General features: G+C 40.6%; 1 protein-coding gene and 1 long non-coding RNA gene across 3 annotated transcripts in view; one reads left to right on the top strand and one right to left on the bottom strand.

Moving 5' to 3' along the window:
• ZNF507 (zinc finger protein 507) overlaps positions 1–16568 on the bottom strand; it is a 51644-nt gene extending 35076 nt beyond the window's left edge. For both annotated transcript variants that reach the window (XM_084644896.1, XM_084644897.1), the window contains exons 1-2: positions 16439–16568; positions 52–2177 (exon numbers count right to left, since the gene is read on the bottom strand). In XM_084644896.1, coding sequence (XP_084501022.1) covers positions 52–2172 — 2121 coding nt within the window. In that variant the 5' untranslated portion in view covers positions 2173–2177; positions 16439–16568. The remainder of the gene's footprint in view (positions 1–51; positions 2178–16438) is intronic.
• The window catches only part of LOC311529152, a 345672-nt gene continuing 342724 nt past the window's right edge, over positions 15926–18873 (top strand). Inside the window, exon 1 of the long non-coding RNA XR_014713779.1 lies at positions 15926–16046. This is a non-coding gene — a long non-coding RNA (uncharacterized lncRNA). The remainder of the gene's footprint in view (positions 16047–18873) is intronic.

The following is an 18873-nucleotide window of genomic DNA, read 5'->3' as shown; positions in this document are numbered from 1 at the left end:
AGCAAACAGTTAAACTGCTATTCTAGACAGATGCAAAGGAAATAACTTCACCTTATAATGAAAGGATTCTTCACATTGCTTGCATTGATACATTCTGGTTTTGCAGTGGTTGATCATGTGGCTTTCTAAATCTTTACTATTGTCAGCTATATGCTCACAAATAGGACACTGATATGGTTGCCTTTGACGATGGACTCTCAAGTGTTGTTTTATGTAGCCCTTATTGCCACTGCTATAATGGCATAGGCGACAGCGGTATGGTCGATCTACATTAGGTATGTACTCTACCAGGTTACTTCCTGGCATGTTCATGTCATTCACAGGTTGGCATTGTGCATTGTCCTGTAATTCTTTCAAAATGTCATCATCAGAAGCATTCTGATCTGTCCTCTCTCTCAGTTTTTCAATTACTGTGAGCAGCGACATACTAATGCCCATTTTAATTGGTGCTTCTGATAGCTCTGGTTTGTCCTTCTGTAGCTCCATTATTGCACAGTCACTTTGGTTTAAACTAGTTAATCCCTCTGGAGCGTTTTTAAGTGATGATACCATTTTAGAATGGGCTGCACAAGCGCCATCCGACTGTCTTTGTCCTGTATCTGCATCTAAAGAGTTTACCGCAGCGAAGGCCCTAAAGCTGGATCTTGTTAGTTCTGCAGCTCTGATAGGCATTGTAACAAGAGCTTCTGCAGCTAACGAGTGCAGTCTCAGAGATTCCGAATTTGTTCTTCTTCGCACTGGAGGGGCATTTTCATCAGCTGCTATGCCTTTATTAGAGATTAAATCATTATCTTTCTTCTCAGTATTGCTCCATCCTATTATTACTTCTTCAATTTCATCTGAGTGATAAACTTCACCAGGTCCTTCACACACAACCTGGGACTCCTCTGAGAATAATTTTTTCTCAGCTTCAATGTCAGTGTTCATTAAGAAAGGTTTTTGTAAAACAGTTTCTTCAGCACTTGGCAAGCGCTCTACTATTACATTAACATGACCTTTCTTATTTGGGCTACAGTTAATGATTTTCTGTGCTGATGAAAGTAGGCTATCAGTTATCAAATTATCTTGCTCTGTATCCGATATGGTTTCCTCTAACGGTTCTCCAGTAGGGGAAAGGGCTGTTGATTGACTTAGGACCTCCTCCTCTTTTCCATTTTCTACCACCTGTGGAGATTTACATGACAGTTGCTCGGAGCTACAAATCTGGAGTTGAAGAGAATGGTCACTATGGATGTCTAGTTCATTATTTTCTAGAGAGAGAACAATTGTATCCACACTATGAGGTGTATGAGTTACAGTTGCATCTGACAAGATAGCAGGCTCATTTTCTTCTTCAAATATAGGATAAGAACAGTCAACCTCACCTGCATGTTTCCATGCATGTGTTTTTAACATTCTTTGCTGACCACAAGTGTAGCTACAAATTAAGCACCGATACATGCCATACTGCTCATAAGTATACCATTTTCTCCCACCCATTTCAGCTATAGGAGTAGACCGAGTTATGCCTTTACAGTCCAGATTTACTGCCTGATCAGTGCCTGCTTTGACACTTCCTTCCGCTGGCCCTTGCAAAGATGAAGCTGAGAGATTTACACATTGTTGCACATTTGGCTGGTTTTTGCCATCATTCTCATGGTGAATTCTGACATGAACTTCAAGTTCTTCTTGGTTTTTAGAAGCAAAGTGGCATTCTGAGCACATTAATATAATTTCATTCTGTTGACCATGTTGTTTTATATGTTCTTGTAGTATAGAAAGAGATGGTGATAGAAATTTACATAGGCCACACTGGTAGCATATAACCTTTCTTTTACTTTGTGGAAGACAATTGGTTACATAATCTGCTTGTAGCTCATCAGTCTTTTTAATGCCAATAACGGGCAGTTCCATTGTTTTAGCTGGGATCTCACAAAGATCTTGTGTTTCAAAAGATGGTGTAGAAGTATTAGGATGGGAACGTTTTTTCCCTATTAAAAGGCATCTCTGTGACTTCTCACTTTCTACTATCTTGCTTAATTTTTGGATAACATGGATTAGAGGATCAGTTTTACATTTTCTATGATCTTCACTGCTTTCTAGTGTTGAGCCAATGACCGTTTCAGAAATCAGTACAGCTTCCTGTTCCACAATATTTGGCACCAATACTGCAATACTGCTTCCCTCTTCCATAATATCTGAAAAAATATTATGAAATGAAACATTAGCTTACTTAACAAGCACAAAGACAGAAATTTGTAGTCACTACTGATTAAATATTTAACTTCCCAATTCTACTAAAAATGGTAGCCTAAATTAATTAATATTCTAATAATAAAGTCTTCCAGTTTTAGACCATAGAAAATCAGAAATCTGGAAGGCCTTGTATACACAGCATTTTGGATACCATAGTGTTAGGATATAGATATTCAGGCCTGTCTGTAAAGGCCTGTACTTGAAGAATTTAGGTGTATTCTTGGCTAGTTATAGAGGTATAAAAGAAAGAATCAAAACCATTGCCTGCCGGTGTACTTCTCTTTCTGGGACAGTCTGAGGCCCTGTTCTTAGGCTAAGGCCTTTGGCTAAGCAACAGAGGCAGCCATAAGCTGGAAAGCGACCGGTCACATCCTCACATTCCAAACTAGTCACATTGAAAGAAGGTGCTATTGGGCTGTTAGGAATATTCTCCTGTCCTGATAATGCCTGTCACCTCCGGAGAAAGGGAAGTGCCTAGAAGATGTAAAAAGAAACTTAAGTTTGATAGCATCCTATCTGGCAAGAACTCACTTATCAATAGCTGGGATGTGAAATCCTCACTTCTGTATTGTTTTGTCATTATAGTTCCCACTTTGCTATTGTTTGTCTGTATAATCTCTGTCTGGTTCTTTGATTGTTTCTGTCTGCTGTGTAATTAATTTTGCTGGGTGTAAACTAATTAAGGTGGTGGGATAGAATTGGTTACATAATCATGTTACAATATGTTAGGATTGGTTAGTTAAATTTCAGGAAAATGATTAGTTAAGGTACAGCTAAGCAGATCTCAAGTTTTACTATATAGTCTGCAGTCAGTCAGGAAGTGAGTGGGTGTGTGTGAGGAGGGGAAATGGGAACAGGGAATTGGGGTGGGAAAATTGGAATCATGTTTTGCTAAAGATGGAAATGGGAACAGGGAATGGGGGTAAGGAAATTGGAATCATGTTTGGCTCAGGGCAGGAATGGGAACAGGGACACAGGTGTAAGGCTCTGTGGTGTCAGAGCTGGGAAGGGGGACACTAAGGAAGGAAACTGGAATCATGCTTGCTGGAAGTTCACCCCAATAAACATAAAATTATTTGCACCTTTGGACTTCGGGTATTGTTGCTCTCTGTTCATGCGAGAAGGACCAGGGAAGTAAGTGGGTGAAGGAATAAGCCCCCTAACACATGTTACATTTTGACAGAGTATTTGTAGCACCTTTTCATGTTAGCCTACATCTGAATGCCTCAAACTACAAAGGTCTGGAGTGGCAGAGTGAGCTAATAATTTTCATGGGTAAGTTGGCTTGTATTGTTGTGGATATTGTCTATTTCCCCACCATGATCACCACCATCTGAACACTAGAAACCCTACCTAAAGATACTGATTTTAAATGAATTCAGCATATTTAAATTTAAAAAGCAAGTTTCACTATGGCATGAAGACCTACTTTTTAAATACTAAGTGTATCAAGTACAGTTTCTACTGATCAGATGAAGTCTTCTGAAGTGAATGTAGGTTTGTAACAAAACACTTCAGAATATAACTAAAATTTCAGCATGAAATGATTCTACTAAGCATTACCTGCATTAATCATTTTGCTATGGCTTTATTCATTAAGATAGTGCAAATGTAAAAAAAGCATATTTCTCAGCACAAGACTAATTTTCTAAGATAGCAAGGCAATATTCGCTGAACTGTAAAGTTCTACTGGTAGTGAGCATTTCTGAACAATCACTTTTTGTGTTTTAAGAACTGTATTGTTCTGGAAGCTAAGGAAATAATTGTTTCCCTTTTTACTTCCTTTAAAAAACATTAACCATAAACCACAGACCATAATGTGGTATGGTCAGAGGTTAAAATAGTGGCCATATTTAAGCACAAACACGGTTTGAGATTATTGACTGGGGGAAAAAACCTAGAAGGGAATTTAATGCAGCATCATGTTTATAATATTACACTTAACGTGGAGTTCTTCTCTGAAAAGTAACTGAAAAACGTTTTGGAGTTCCACAGTAAACATGCTCAATTTAAAATTAGAAATGTGTTTCTGTTAACTGGCAGTCCTCCAAACTCAGCCTGGATTCTTTTATTCTCATTATTTTCTCCTAAAATAAAAGTTCTTTAGGTCAAATTAAACCTTCAGTTACACCTGTGAAATTGGGGTACCAGTATCTTCCAATTAATTATACTCAATACACATTTCTGACATAAAAGGAGGAAAAGATTGGCTCTAATAGGAATAAAAAACAGTATAAGCTTAATTTTCTTGCTAAAGACAGTAGGCATGATTCTAAGTAAACACAAGGAGCAGGTAATATGGTGCCATTTTTGCATAGCAACTTCTTAGAATAGGACCACACTACAAGTCAGTTGAAGTGTCTTTAAATAAAGGTATCCAATTATTTGGGGCTTGGAACCTGTCAAACAAGTTACTCACGTAGTAATAGTATTTTCAGTCAATTGCAGAAATTGGATTGAGCTTTTTAGTTTAAGAACAGAACGATTGGACATAGCACCACTACATTAGGCTGGTAGTTAGAACTGGGGAAGATGCTTTGTGTTCATGAGAGACAGTAATAACCGCATCCTGTGCTGAATTAACATGAGGCTGTAGAAATTTATTTGCAGAGGATACAGTTAGTAGAACTAAAAAGAAGCATTTTCAAATTATGTGTACTGAACTTTAAATATTCTATTTACAGATCTCAAATATGAACCAGAGGACTTTTTTTTTAAATCATATAGGAGAACAAAACAAAGGTGAAGACTTTATAATGAAGAATCAGCTTCTATCCCCACGTAGTGCGTAGGAAACATTGCTTCAATATAACTGAAAGAGACAAATAGCTCAATAGTTTGTTCATGCCAGTTCTTCTGATGTAACTATAGGTATACAAAAGTTATGCTGTAGGCTCACACCTCAGGAAATTTGAGAAAAATACCACTCCGGCTCTTCACATATCCAGGGGTGGATAGTCAACATTAAGGGGGAAAAGACAATGGGTGATATGCAGATAAGAATCACTGAAGTATAGTGCAGTAGCACTATAATGGTAAATTGAGAATATTAATTCAAGTATAGAATCACAGACTTTAGTCTGACCTCCTGCACAACGCAGACCACAGAATCTCACCCACCCACTCCTGTAGCAAACCCCTGACGTACATCTGAGCTATTGAAGTCCTCAAATCGTGGTTTAAAGACTTCAAGGTGCAGAGTATCCTCCAGCAAGTGACCCATGCCCCACGCAGCAGAAGAAGGCGAAAAACCCCCAGGGCTTCTGCCAATCTGCCCTGGAGGAAAATTCCTTCCCGACCCCAAATGTGGTGATCAGCTAAACCCTGAATATGTGGGCAAGACTCACCAGCCAGACACCCAGGAAAGAATTCTCTGTAGTAACTCGGATCCCACCCCATCTAACGTCCAATCACAGGCCATTGGTCATATTTACTGTTAATAGCCAAAGATCAATTAATTGCCAAAATTAAGCTATCCCATCATACCATCCCCTCCATAAATTTATCAAGGTTAGTCTTGAAGCCAGATATGTCTTTTGCCTCCACTGCTCCCCTTGGAAGGCTATTCCAGAACTTCACTCCTCTGATGGTTAGAAACCTTTGTCTAATTTCAAATCTAAACTTCCTGACGGCCAGTTTATATCCATTTGTTCTTGTGTCCACATTGGTACTGAGCTTAAATAATTCCTCTCCCTCCCCGGTATTTATATCTCGGATATATTCATAGAGAGCATTTATATCTCCCCTCAGCCTTCTTTTGGTTAGGATAAACAAGCCAAGCTCTTTGAGTCTTGTCAAGGTTCCTTCCCCACTCTGAACGCTAGGGTACAGATGTGGGGACCTGCATGAAAAACTTCCTAAGCTTCTCTTTACCAGCTTAGGTCAAAACTTCCCCAAGGTACAAAATATTCCACCCTTTGTCCTTGGATTGGCCGCTACCACCACCAAACAAATACTGGTTACTGGGGAAGAGCTGTTTGGACATGTCTTTCCCCCCAAAATACTTCCCAAAACCTTGCACCCCACTTTCTGGACAAGGTTTGGTAAAAAGCCTCACCAATTTGCCTAGGTGACTACAGACTCAGACCCTTGGATCTTAAGAACAATGAACAATCCTCCTAATACTTGCACCCCCCTCTTTCCAGGGAAATGTTGGATAAAAAGCCTCACCAATTTGCATAGGTGACCACAGACCCAAACCCTTGGATCTGAGAACAATGAAAAAGCATTCAGTTTTCTTACAAGAAGACTTTTAATAGAAATAGAAGTAAATAGAAATAAAGAAATCCCCCCTGTAAAATCAGGATGGTAGATACCTTACAGGGTAATTAGATTCAAAACATAGAGAACCCCTCTAGGCAAAACCTTAAGTTACAAAAAAGATACACAGACAGAAATAGTTATTCTATTCAGCACAATTCTTTTCTCAGCCATTTAAAGAAATCATAATCTAACACATACCTAGCTAGATTACTTACTAAAAGTTCTAAGACTCCATTCCTGGTCTATCCCCGGCAGAAACAGCGTATAGACAGACACACAGACCTTTTGTTTCTCTCCCTCCTCCCAGCTTTTGAAAGTATCTTGTCTCCTCATTGGTCATTTTGGTCAGGTGCCAGTGAGGTTACCTTTAGCTTCTTAACCCTTTACAGGTGAGAGGATTTTTTTCCTCTGGCCAGGAGGGATTTCAAAGGGGTTTACCCTTCCCTTTATATTTATGACAAGTCTCCTTTCATAAGACAGGTTTTCCATTCCTCAGAGCATCCTAGCAGCCCTTCTCTGTACCTGTTCCAGTTTGAATTCATCCTTCTTAAACATGGGAGACTAGAACTACAAACAATATTCCAGATGAGGTCTCACAAGTGCCTTGTATAATAGTACTAACACCTCATTATCTCTACTGGAAATACCTCGCCTGAAGCATCCCAAGACTGCATTAGCTTTTTTTCACGGCCATATCACATTGGCGGCTCATAGTCATCCTGGGATCAACCAATACTCAGAGGTCCTTCTCCTCCTCTGTTATTTCCAAGTGATGTGTCCCCAGTTTATAACAAAAAATTTGTTATTAATCCCTAAATGCATGACCTTGCACTTTTCATTATTAAATTTCATCCTATTACTATTACTCCAGTTTACTAAGTTATCCAGATCTTCCAGTATGATATCCTGGTCCTTCTCTGTATTGGCAATATCTCCCAGCTTCGTGTCATCTGCAAACTTTATTAGTACATTCCCACTTTTTGTGCCAAGGTCAATAATAAAAAGATTAAATAAGATTGGTTCCAAAATCGATCCCTGAGGAACTCCACTAGTAACCTCCCTCCAGCCTGACAGTTCACCTTTCAGTATGACCTGTTGTAGTCTCACCTTTAACCAGTTCCTTATCCACCTTTCAGTTTTCATATTGATCCCCATCTTTTCCAATTTAGCTAATAATTCCCCATGTGGAACCGTATCAAATGCCTTTCTGAAATACAGGTAAATTAGATCCACCGCATTTCCTTTATCTAAAAAAATCTGTTACCTTCTCAAAGAAGGAGATCAGGTTGGTTTGGCATGATCTACCTTTTGTAAAACCATGTTGTATTTTGTCCCAATTACCACTGACCTCAAAGTCCTTAACTACTTTCTCCTTCAAAATTTTTTCCAAGACCTTTCATACTACAGATGTCAAACTAACAGGCCTGTAGTTACCCAGATCACGTTTCCCCCCCTTTCTTAAAAGTACAAACTATGTTAATAATTCTCCAGTTATACAGTACAATCCCTGAGTTTACAGATTCATTAAAAATTCTTGCTAATGGGCTTGCAATTTCATGTGCCAGTTCCTTTAATGTTCTTGGATGAAGATTATCTGCGCCCCCCGATTTAGTCCCATTAAGCTGTTCACGTTTGGCTTCTACCTCAGATGTGGTAATATCTACCTCCATATCCTCATTCCTATTTGTCATCCTACCATTGTCCCTAAGCTCCTCATTAAAGACTGAGGCAAAGTATTTATTTAGATATTGGGCCATGCCCAAATTATCCTTAACCTTCACTCCATCTTCAGTGTTTAGCGGTCCCACGTCTTCTTTCTTTGTTTTCTTCTTATTTGTATGCCGATAGAACCTTTTACTATTGGTTTTAATTCCCTTTGCAAGGTCCAACGCTACATGGCTTTTGGCCTCTCTCACTTTATCCCTACATGTTCTGACCTCAGTAAGGTAGCTTTCCTTGCTGATCCCTCTCATCTTCCACTCCTTGTAGGCTTTCTGCTTTTTCTTAATCACCTCTCTGAGATGCTTGCTCATCCACCTTAGTCCACAACTCCTGCCTATGGGATTTTTCCCCTTTCTTGGGATGCAGGCTTCTGATAGTTTCTGCAACCTTGACTTGAAGGAATTCCAGCCTCCTTTGCCTTTAGATCCACAAGTTCTTCAGTCCAATCCACTTCCCTAATTTCCTTAATTTTTTAAAGTTAGCCCTTTTGAAATCAAAAACCCTCACCACAGATCTATTTTTGTTTATCCTTCCATTCAGTTTGAACTGAATTAGCTCATGATCGTTCAAACCAAGGTTGTGCCCTATAACGATTTCTTCTATGAGTTCCTCACTACTCACCAAAACCAAATATAAAATGGCATCCCCTCTTGTTGGTTCAGCAGCTACTTGGTGAAGGAATCCATCAGCTATCGCATCCAGGAAAATCTGAGCCCTATTATTATTACTAGCACTTGTCCTCCAGTCTATATCAGTGAAGTTAAAGTCTCCCATGATCACACAATTCCCATTAGTATTTACTTCATTAAGAACATTAAAGAGGTCTCTATCCATATCCAAATCGTATCCCAGTGGTCTACAGCACACCCCAAGTACTATCCTAGTGGAGGCTCTAGTAGCTTTCTTCCCCAATGTGATTTTTGCCCAGACAGACTCTGTCTTATCCATTTCATCGCTTCTTATTTCTTTACAGTCTACCTCATCACAGATATACAATGCTACTCCACCACCTTTGCCTTCATTTCTGTCTTTCCTAAACAGCACATACCCTTCAATACCTGTAACTCCAGTCATGACTACTATTCAACCGTGTTTCTGTTATCCCTATAATATCTGGTTTCACTTCCTGCACCAGTAGCTCTAGTTCCTCCATTTTGTTATCTAGGCTCCTTGCATTAGTGTACAAACATCTTAATTTTTGCTGTTTGGCTTCGCTCACATTCTTTACCTAAGTAGGCACAGACATTCTACCGCCAGTATCACCTATTAGACTGGTATCTACACTACCCTTCCTTCTTATGTCCATTCTCCTACCCATGGCTGTATCCTTTCTTACTTTGTTTTCTTCCCTCTCAATGTTAAAATCTGGCATGGAGATTACCTGGACATCTCCCAACCATCTCCCCCAAATTCCGAGTTTAATGCTCTCTTAGTCAGTTGTGCCAGCCTCCATCCTAGAAGTCTATTTCCCTCCCTGCTCAGGTGAAGTCCATCCTAGAGAGAACAGTCTTCTGTCCATGAATGCTTCCCAGGGGCCATACATCCCAAAGCCCTCCTTATAGCACCACTGCCTGAGCCATCTGTTGATCATCATAATCTTTTCACACCTTTGTTGCCCTTCTCTAGGAACAGGCAGAATCCCACTGAAGATCACCTGAGCCTCAATTTCCTTAAGCGTCTTCCCCAGCCTGGCATAGTCTCCCTTGATACGTTCCAGCGAGAATCTAGCCGTATCATTTATTCCCACACGAAGGACGATCAGTGGATTCTTTCCCACTCCCGTTAGGATCCTCTTCAGCCTCAGGTCCTCATCCAGTATCTTAGCACCTGGCAGACAGCACACCGTTCTGTTCTCTGGATCAGTTCTGGTTACAGGCCTGTCTACTCTTATCAGTAAGGATTCCCCAATCACGTAGACCTGCCTTTTCCTGGTGATGGTGCAATTCTCTGGTCTATCCCCTGTTCCCTCTGGCTGCAAGTCCTCTTGATTCCTATTGTCTCTTGCAATCCTCTGCAACCCATCCCGTATCCTCCTGGGGCTCATATTTGGTGATGTTATCTCCACTGACTCTTCCCCTCATCCTATAGGACTCACTGCTCTTCTCTTCTTCCTTGCCCTCTCACCTTCAGTGACCACCTGCTGTGCCCCTTCTTCATTTTCCAACTCCGCAAACCTGTTCCTGAGCTCTATTTCTTCTTCACTAGCCCGTCTTTTCCTCTGCCTGGTTCTCTTAGTCACATGCTTCCACTGTCCACTTTCCTCACCCAGCAGTCTCCCCTCAGAGTTCTTTGGTCCTGCTTCCATCTGCAAGTCTGAGCTTTTCCCTTCAGCCTCCTCATGTCTTTGCTCCATCATCTGCTTGAACCCCCTTCTAAACTCAAGCAGAGTTTCCACCTTCATCTCCAATTCTCAGATCTTTTCTTCCATCAGCTCGATCAGACGGCACTTCATGCAGACTAAACTCTTCACAGGTACCCCCTCCAGGATCATTTACATGCCGCAGCTTCCACATCCAGTCATCTTCAATGTGTCTTCCACTGCTTGGGTCACTACCACTGCTGCCTCTGTATCTGTCATAGCCTTTGTCATAAATATAAAGGGAAGGGTAAACCCCTTTGAAATCCCTCCTGGCCAGAGGAAAAATCCTCTCACCTGTAAAGGGTTAAGAAGCTAAAGGTAACCTCGCTGGCACCTGACCAAAATGACCAATGAGGAGACAAGATACTTTCAAAAGCTGGGAGGAGGGAGAGAAACAAAGGGTCTGTGTCTGTCGGTATGCTGCTTTTGCCGGGGATAGAACAGGAATGGAGTCTTAGAACTTTTAGTACGTAATTTAGCTAGGTGTGTGTTAGATTATGATTTCTTTAAATGGCTGAGAAAAGAACTGTGCTGAATAGAATGACTATTTCTGTCTTTGTGTCTTTTTTGTAACTTAAGGTTTTGCCTAGAGGGATTCTCTATGTTTTGAATCTAATTACCCTGTAAGGTATCTACCATCCTGATTTTACAGAGGTGATTTCTTTACTTCTATTTACTTCTATTTCTATTAAAAGTCTTCTTGTAAGATAACCGAATGCTTTTTCATTGTTCTCAGATCCAAGGGTTTGGGTCTGTGGTCACCTATGCAAATTGGTGAGGATTTTTACCAAACCTTTCCCAGGAAGTGGGGTGCAAGGGTTGGGAGGATTTTGGGGGGAAAGATGTGTCCAAACTACTTTTCCTAGTAAACCCAGTTAGAGTTTGGTGGTGGCAGTGGATATTCCAAGGACAAAGGATAAAATTAATTTGTATCTTGGGGAAGTTTTAACCTAAGCTGGTAAAAGTAAGCTTAGGAGGTTTTCATGCAGGTCCCCACATCTGTACCCTAGAGTTCAGAGTGGGGTAGGAACCTTGACAGTCTTTTCACCTAAGTCCTGTTCATCCAGGAAACACAAACCAAACCAAAACACCCCCACTCACAGCAAAACAAACCCCCAACAAGCATGAAAACACTGCTAGACCACCACACACTCCCTTCATAGCCTGTCTGTTCCTCTGCCTGGCTCTCTTAGTCTTCCCCCCAAACTCCCCTGGCAAACTTCCCTGTTTACAGCTCTGTTTGCTGGCTCCTGTGCCACTGCAACTGTCTGTAAGATTTCTGGTTTGAAATTGAACTTTTTGCTGCAGTTCACTGTGATACACTCAGAGGGAAACTAAGCCAACCTTAGCATTGGCGACAGTAATGGTAAGTAAACTAAAATTACAAAAAAAAAAATTGTTTTTGTGCAACACATGGGAAAACTAGCTTCCTTTCACAAGCACTTCTCTGCTGTGTTGGGGCAAAAACACATTTTGTAACTTTTTTTAGTACCTTTATTGTAGCCAATGCTACAGTTCGCTTGCACATTCCTTTCCCTTACATTATAAGACACTTTCTGAGAAAAAGTCTTAGTTACAGAATATGGTCTTTTATTTTTTTTTTAAAAAGCTAGACTACAGTTTTGTTCCAATATTTTTCCTCATATTCTGTAGTGGACATATGTATATTTCTTATCTTGGTATGTGTTTCTGAACACATATGGATTTTTATTTGATCTGTCAAAAAGGGAAATACATACGGTACTCTGCACTGTGGTCAATGGTAGTTACATGTTACAGCCAATATATGGTTAAGGTCTGTAGTAGTACTTCTTTATTTTAAAAGGTTTTACATATATTAATTTGAGGATTTATTTAACTCAGATGAAAAGTTTTCTCCATGCTAAATCTTGGATTCTACTATCACAACTCAATTTCCCCTTGCCCTCCCTTCAGTACAGAAGAAAAGTCAATTTGATTAAATAAATTAAAATAAGTGTGAATTTCACAGCTTGGAGGTATTTTCCAAATGATTTCAGTAGGACTACTTCCAAGATTAAATTTAAGCATGGACTAAATGTTTGCAGGACCACAGCCTTTGTAGGGTTTGGGGGTTGGTTTTTTTTGTATATTTACTTTGTAAGAAAGTTTTACAGAGAAATAAACAAAATGTAACTTTTACTTGCACACATTATCATAGTAGATGAGCAGTAAAAGAAAAAAATAAGAGAGCAGATTGTCCCAAACAAGATACTATTATTGTATTCAGCTACTTGCTATATGAATTTATCTCCCTGACAACAGCTACAAACTTTTTCCTTGAAGTATTTCAATTGTATAGGTCATAACACCAATCCCCACAGAAATGCTGAGCAGAGATACTTCCCCTTCAGTTTACTATTCAGTTTATTTTGGCATTGAATTAGTTTATTTAAAATGCAGTTATGTTTTTTCTATTGTAAAAATACTGAAGTTGAGAGACTCACAAGAGGATGTGGAGAAGAGTTTCTAATTTTCTGCAGATAGAGGAAGACACCGACCTTTCAAAAATAAGACTATTTTTGTCTTTAAGTCATTTTATTTAAATAGTAGCATTTTCTAAACCTTTACATTCTATAAAGATTTAAGTTCTTATTTACTAGAAGCATGTATGCCGAGTTCAGGCCATGTCAGATATTACAGGAGGATCACAATATCAAATATAATTAAGGTAAGGAAATTTGCAGTGTGACTTCCATTCATCCATAAAGTAATTAAACCCGGTTATGAAGTAAATATTCAGGGTATCACATAAAATGTGAATTATTAGGACAAACCAGAACGATCTTTTCTATATTATTATCAACACTAGATTTGAAAAATGTTTAAGTACTGAAACCACACATAATTTGATGAGTTTTAGCCACTTAATTCAAAATAACTCATTTTTAAAAGATAAAAAAGTTATCTTAAAAACCCAGACTCATTAGATTCCTTAGTAATTACAAAACAATTTAAGGCCCTGAGCCTTCAATCAGATCTATGTAGGTAAATTCTGTGCAGAGCCCCACTGAAGTGGCAGAAAATGTAGGCTGAAAGTACAGTTATGATGTCTTAGAAAACTTTTATATAGGACAAAAGAACATCATGTGGACAGATTATGTAATGCAAATTCAGTATCTTTTTGGTAATAGAAATCAATGTGATAATGTATCTGTAGACAGTTACTGTTAAACTGAAAAAATGTCAATTATTCCATCATGAAACAGAATAAGTATACTTTGCATTTTCTACTTTCATTTTTGATTGTTCAGTTGGCATAAAATGAATTTCATTTTGTTGAATAACTACAAGCACAAATACATCCTTTTCACATAAAGCTTGGAAACCACAGAAATGACTGCCATTACAAGTGTCTTCACTTCAAGTTGCAGTAATAGTGATAATATGAGAATAAAAGTTGATACAATGGCTTGCCTTCTGTTCATTAAAAATGTAGATTGGATTTTTTTTAGTAATACTTATAATCTGAATAAAGCAATTTCAATAGTGTTTTTAGTATGATATCATGCTTAGATGTTTGGCTCACATTGACCTTAACAGGTGCCACAACTATTAGTGCAGAATAAGCAAATACTATCTATGCATAGTGCAAGATCTCTTTCAGAATTCAAAAATACACTGAGGGATGATGTCAACTTGAAAAACAGTCAATTTCTAAGGGTGATTTAAAAAGAGTTTTAAGTACTATGCCTTCCCTTAAGTACTCCAGTTAATTTTTGTGGGACTGCAGTTTGTTTTATTTCCTACTAGGAAAATGTTTTTCTACCTTTGTGTGATTGAAGCATAGAAACATAAAGGAAAAGTTCCATACAGGAGAAATTATTATTTTACACATCACGCTGTCAAACTGAAAGATGATATTTTTCTCTAATCTTTTTCAAATTATAGTGATCTTAGATATCTGCAACGAAAGTAAAAAATTCAAACATCTGTGATTCTTCTACATCTTTGGACAGCAAAAGTTACTGTTGCTTACTATATTTACAAGCTGAGCCTAGAAAGAAAAAGTTTTATTCTAGATTCTGTTTTGCAGTAGAGTGATATTGAAGAGACTATTTTTATTTTTAAAAATTGAAAAACAAAAAAGTTCAAACTTTAATTACTGCATCAGTAACACTTATACAAGAGAAAAGCCCCAATCTTGTAATCAGATCTATTAGTGTGGACCCGTACTCTGCATGTAGCCCAGTTAAAGTCAAGGATCTACCCACACTGCCCATTTGCAGGATTTAGACCTATGGGAAATTTCTCCAGATTGAAGTAGTGGAATATACATGAGTGAAGTGCGTATTTCAAAAGGCATGACTAACTTAAGGGCATTTGAAATGAAAGTTAGGTCTAGAGAAGGCCAACTATTGTTTTACACAATAATGTAAAGCAAAAGCTATCACAACAGCCTTTACAAATCCCATGAGCAGGAAAACTATCATCAGAATTTCACTTTTACTATTGGTTTTATTACTTAATTTTCAGAAACCAAAGCTATTGACATAGCAAAATCCTTGAGGCTGATATCAACACAACAGCTGAGAAAAGTTAGATCTCACAGAGTTACCATACATCCAGGTTTTCCTGGACATTGCCTCTTTTTTGAGCTTCCATCCACTGACTGCGTGGATTTTTCAAACAACAGGAAATGTCCTGGATTTTTGCGGAGCAGATGCTGCAGCTTAAAAAGAGCCCTGATTGGTCCATTTTCCAATTGGTTCTGCTCCTACACTGACAGCTGATTGGTCCATTTCTCTGCAAAAACAGCTGCCAGATCCTAACCACTCAAGCCCTGGGAGGTGCTGACTGAAGGCTGTTGCTGCTTCCTGGGCATGTACCAGCTACACAGGGAGCGACACTATCCTCCACTTCCAGTGAGCACCCCTGCTACAGGTACCCTCTCCAGCTCTTCCTGCCCGTTCAGTGTCCTCTTTTGGGGAATCTGAAATATGGTAACCCTACATGACAGGCTTCTCATATCACTCCCTCTCCAAAGGGGAGGGGGGCTGAAGTCAAGCACCAGTTTGGTTTTCCTACTCCTGCATTTCAAAATAACTGACTGGAACTAAAATGAATCAGATTTGGTACATTAAGATTATTGCCTCAACTGCACTTTGGTTTCAGCATCTGGTTGCTCTCTCCTCCCCTGCAGGGGCTGCTGAAACAACCGGAGGCTTGTTTTCCCCCTCAAAACCCCATCGCGGTAGAAGGGGATGGTAACGTGGGGATGGTAACGTGGGGGTGGTTGGAGGCATATCTACCCTGCCAGGGACGCTTGCAAACCTCCCCATTTAGATAATTATTTATCAACCTTCCTCTCCTACAGTCAGACCTCATGCAACCTCCTGTCCAGCTTAGTCACCGCCCGTCATTCATACAGCAAACCCATCTCTGGGATAGGGAGAGAAGAGGCACAAGAAGCCGCTCAGGGCAGAAAACCCCGTCCAGGCTGCGTGAGGTGTGTGAACCCTAGGTTACGCTAAGGGGAAGGGGCAAGGAGAGCGCTGGGCGTTACGTAGGAAGCAAGGGCGCGAATGCACACCCCAGTACGGGGCGCGGGCGCCAAGACCCCCCAGGGGCAGCAGGCGGAGGCCGAGGCGGGCGGTGATGACCCCAGTTACACCGCAGGGGGGGCTGAGGGAAGAGAGTTTTCTCCGGGGGTGAGAGAAGGGAGCGGGGTCTGTGGGAGACGGACGGGGGCCCTGCGCCGTGCCGCAGGAGGTGGTCGCGGGGGAGCCCAAAGTCTGAGCCGGGGGGAGGGTTCCAGGATATGCACATGGGCTCCGCTTCCTGGCGCTCTGCTGCCGCCGCCGCCTCCGTCCCTCCCGCGCCCCGTTGCACACACGGTACCTGCCGGGTCCTCCGCGGGACAGGCCGCTCCCCGCCACGTCGCCTGGATTCTCTCGGACCGGCGTCGCTGAAGGCTTCCCCCCCTCCCTGGGAACACTGCTTCAAAATGGCGGTGATGGAGACGGGATCACGTGACCGTTAAGCCAGGTCAGGTGATCGACGAGTGAAAGTTCTCTGTCTCCTCTCCCGCCTTTCTGTTACCATAGAGACGAGGGCTGGCCTCAGGGTGAAGGAAAACCCGAAGGCCCTGCTTACAGAAGGGCATAGACTGCACCATACGGTTTCACCTAGGAGCCCCATAGCCAAGGGGCAAGCTCAACCCCCCTGCACAAAGAAAAGGAGTACTTGTGGCCCCTTAGACTAACCAATTTATTTGAGCATAAGCTTTCGTGAGCTACAGCTCACTTCATCTGATGCACAGACATTCAGCAGCCAATCTCGCCCCTCACCCCTTCAGCATTTACACTCACCCCCTGTACACTGACATTCAGCACTCACCCATTCAGCATCCACACTCACCCCCTATACACTGACATTCAGCATCCACACTCACCCCTCGAGCATCCATGTCTCCATTGCTGTATTCTCTTTCTTGATTTTTCTCCTGGTCAATATTAGAAACAGGCATGGATATTACATGTGCATCTCCCAACTGTCTCCCCTGAATTCCTAGCTTAAAACTCTTTTAATCAGTTGTGCCAACCTCCATCCCAAAGCCCTCTTTATAGCACCACTGCCTGAGCCATCTGTTCATCATGATCTTGTCTTGGCTTCATTCTCCTCCTCTAGGGATAGGTAGAATCCCACTGAAGATCTTCCCCAGCCTGACATTGTCTTTCATGTGGGAAGAAAGGACACTGCCAGATTCTTGCTGGTATGCATCAAGGGAGACTATCAGTGGATTCTTTCCTGCTACAGTCAGGATCCTCTTCAGCCTCAGATCCACGTCCCATATCGTAGTTCCCAGCAGACAGCACTCCCTTCTGTTCTTCAGATGAGTTCTGGTGACAGGCCTTGGTCTTCTTAGTAGGGAGTCACCAATCTTGTTGACCTGCCTCTTTCTGGTGTTGGTGTGATTCTCCAGCCTTCCTCTTCATTCTGGCTGCAAGTCCTCTTGTCTTTTGTTCTCATTGTGAAAAACAAACAGAAATTTGTTCTGAATCTCTCAATAATAATAATAATCTTAGAGTACACGTGTAATAATAGTTGGTACAAAATTTTCTGATCAAAATGAGTTAAGGGTGGCCCTTTAAGAGCTTCTGAAAATCTGTTTCATTGAACGTTTGAGAACTTCTAACCTTTTCACCTTCTATATAAGTTTCTTTTTTCTTTCTTGTAATTATTTGTCATGGTTTAATTAACCAGTCATCTCAAGGGATTCACTCCTTCTGTAGATAAAGGAATGAGAAAGTTTTCTATCTTGTCTCTGTACAGTAGTACCTGATACAGTGTGTCTAGATTAAAGATACTATGTAGATAACTGGATAACAACAGTCTCCACACACTATGTAATTCTCCTTTGAGGTAATTAAAAACTTCATTAAGTTAAATATTTCACTTGCATTGGAAGTATCATGACTGTATACATTGCTCAATAAGATTGGTGTATTTACAATTCTACATTGAATAGGATGGCTTCTGTTAGGATATAGATATTCAGGCCTGTCGGTAAAGGCCTGTACTCGAAGAATTTTGGTGTATTCTTATCACTTGGCTAGTTATAGAGGTGTAAAAGAAAGAATCAAAATCACTGTCTGCTGGTGTAAGATCCTTCTCTTAGTGAGACAGTCTGAGGCCCTGTTCTTAGGCTAAGGCCTTTGGTTAAGCAGCAGAGGCAGCCTGGCAAACTGGGAAGCGACCCGTCACATCCTCACATTCCAAACTAGTCACACTGAAAGAAGGTGCTATTGGGCTGTTAGGAATACTCTCCTGTCCTGATAATGCCTGTCACCTCCAGAGAAAGGGAAGTGCTTAGAAGATGTAAAAGGAAACTTAGTTTGATAGCATCCTATCTGGCAAGAACTCACTTATCAATAGCTGGGATGTGAAATCCTCACTTCTGTATTGTTTTGTCATTATAGTTCCCACTTTGCTATTGTTTGTCTGTATAATCTCTGTCTGGTTCTGTGATTGTTCCTGTCTGCTGTATAATTAATTTTGCTGGGTGTAAACTAATTAAGGTGGTGGGATAGAATTGGTTACATAATCATGTTACAATATGTTAGGATTGGTTAGTTAAATTTCAGGAAAATGATTGGTTAAGGTATAGGTAAGCAGAACTCAAGTTTTACTATATAGTCTGCAATCAATCAGGAAGTGAGTAGGTGAGTGGGGGGTGGGAAATGGGAACAGGGAATGGGGTAAGGAAATTGGAATCATGTTTGGCTCAGGGCAGGAATGGGAACAGGGACAGAGGTGTAAGGCTCTGTGGTGTC

This window comes from Lepidochelys olivacea (genome assembly GCF_965140295.1).
Source record: "Lepidochelys olivacea isolate rLepOli2 genome assembly, chromosome: 12".
NCBI classification, from domain to species: domain Eukaryota; kingdom Metazoa; phylum Chordata; order Testudines; family Cheloniidae; genus Lepidochelys; species Lepidochelys olivacea.
This window is presented reverse-complemented; position numbering and strand designations above follow the sequence as displayed.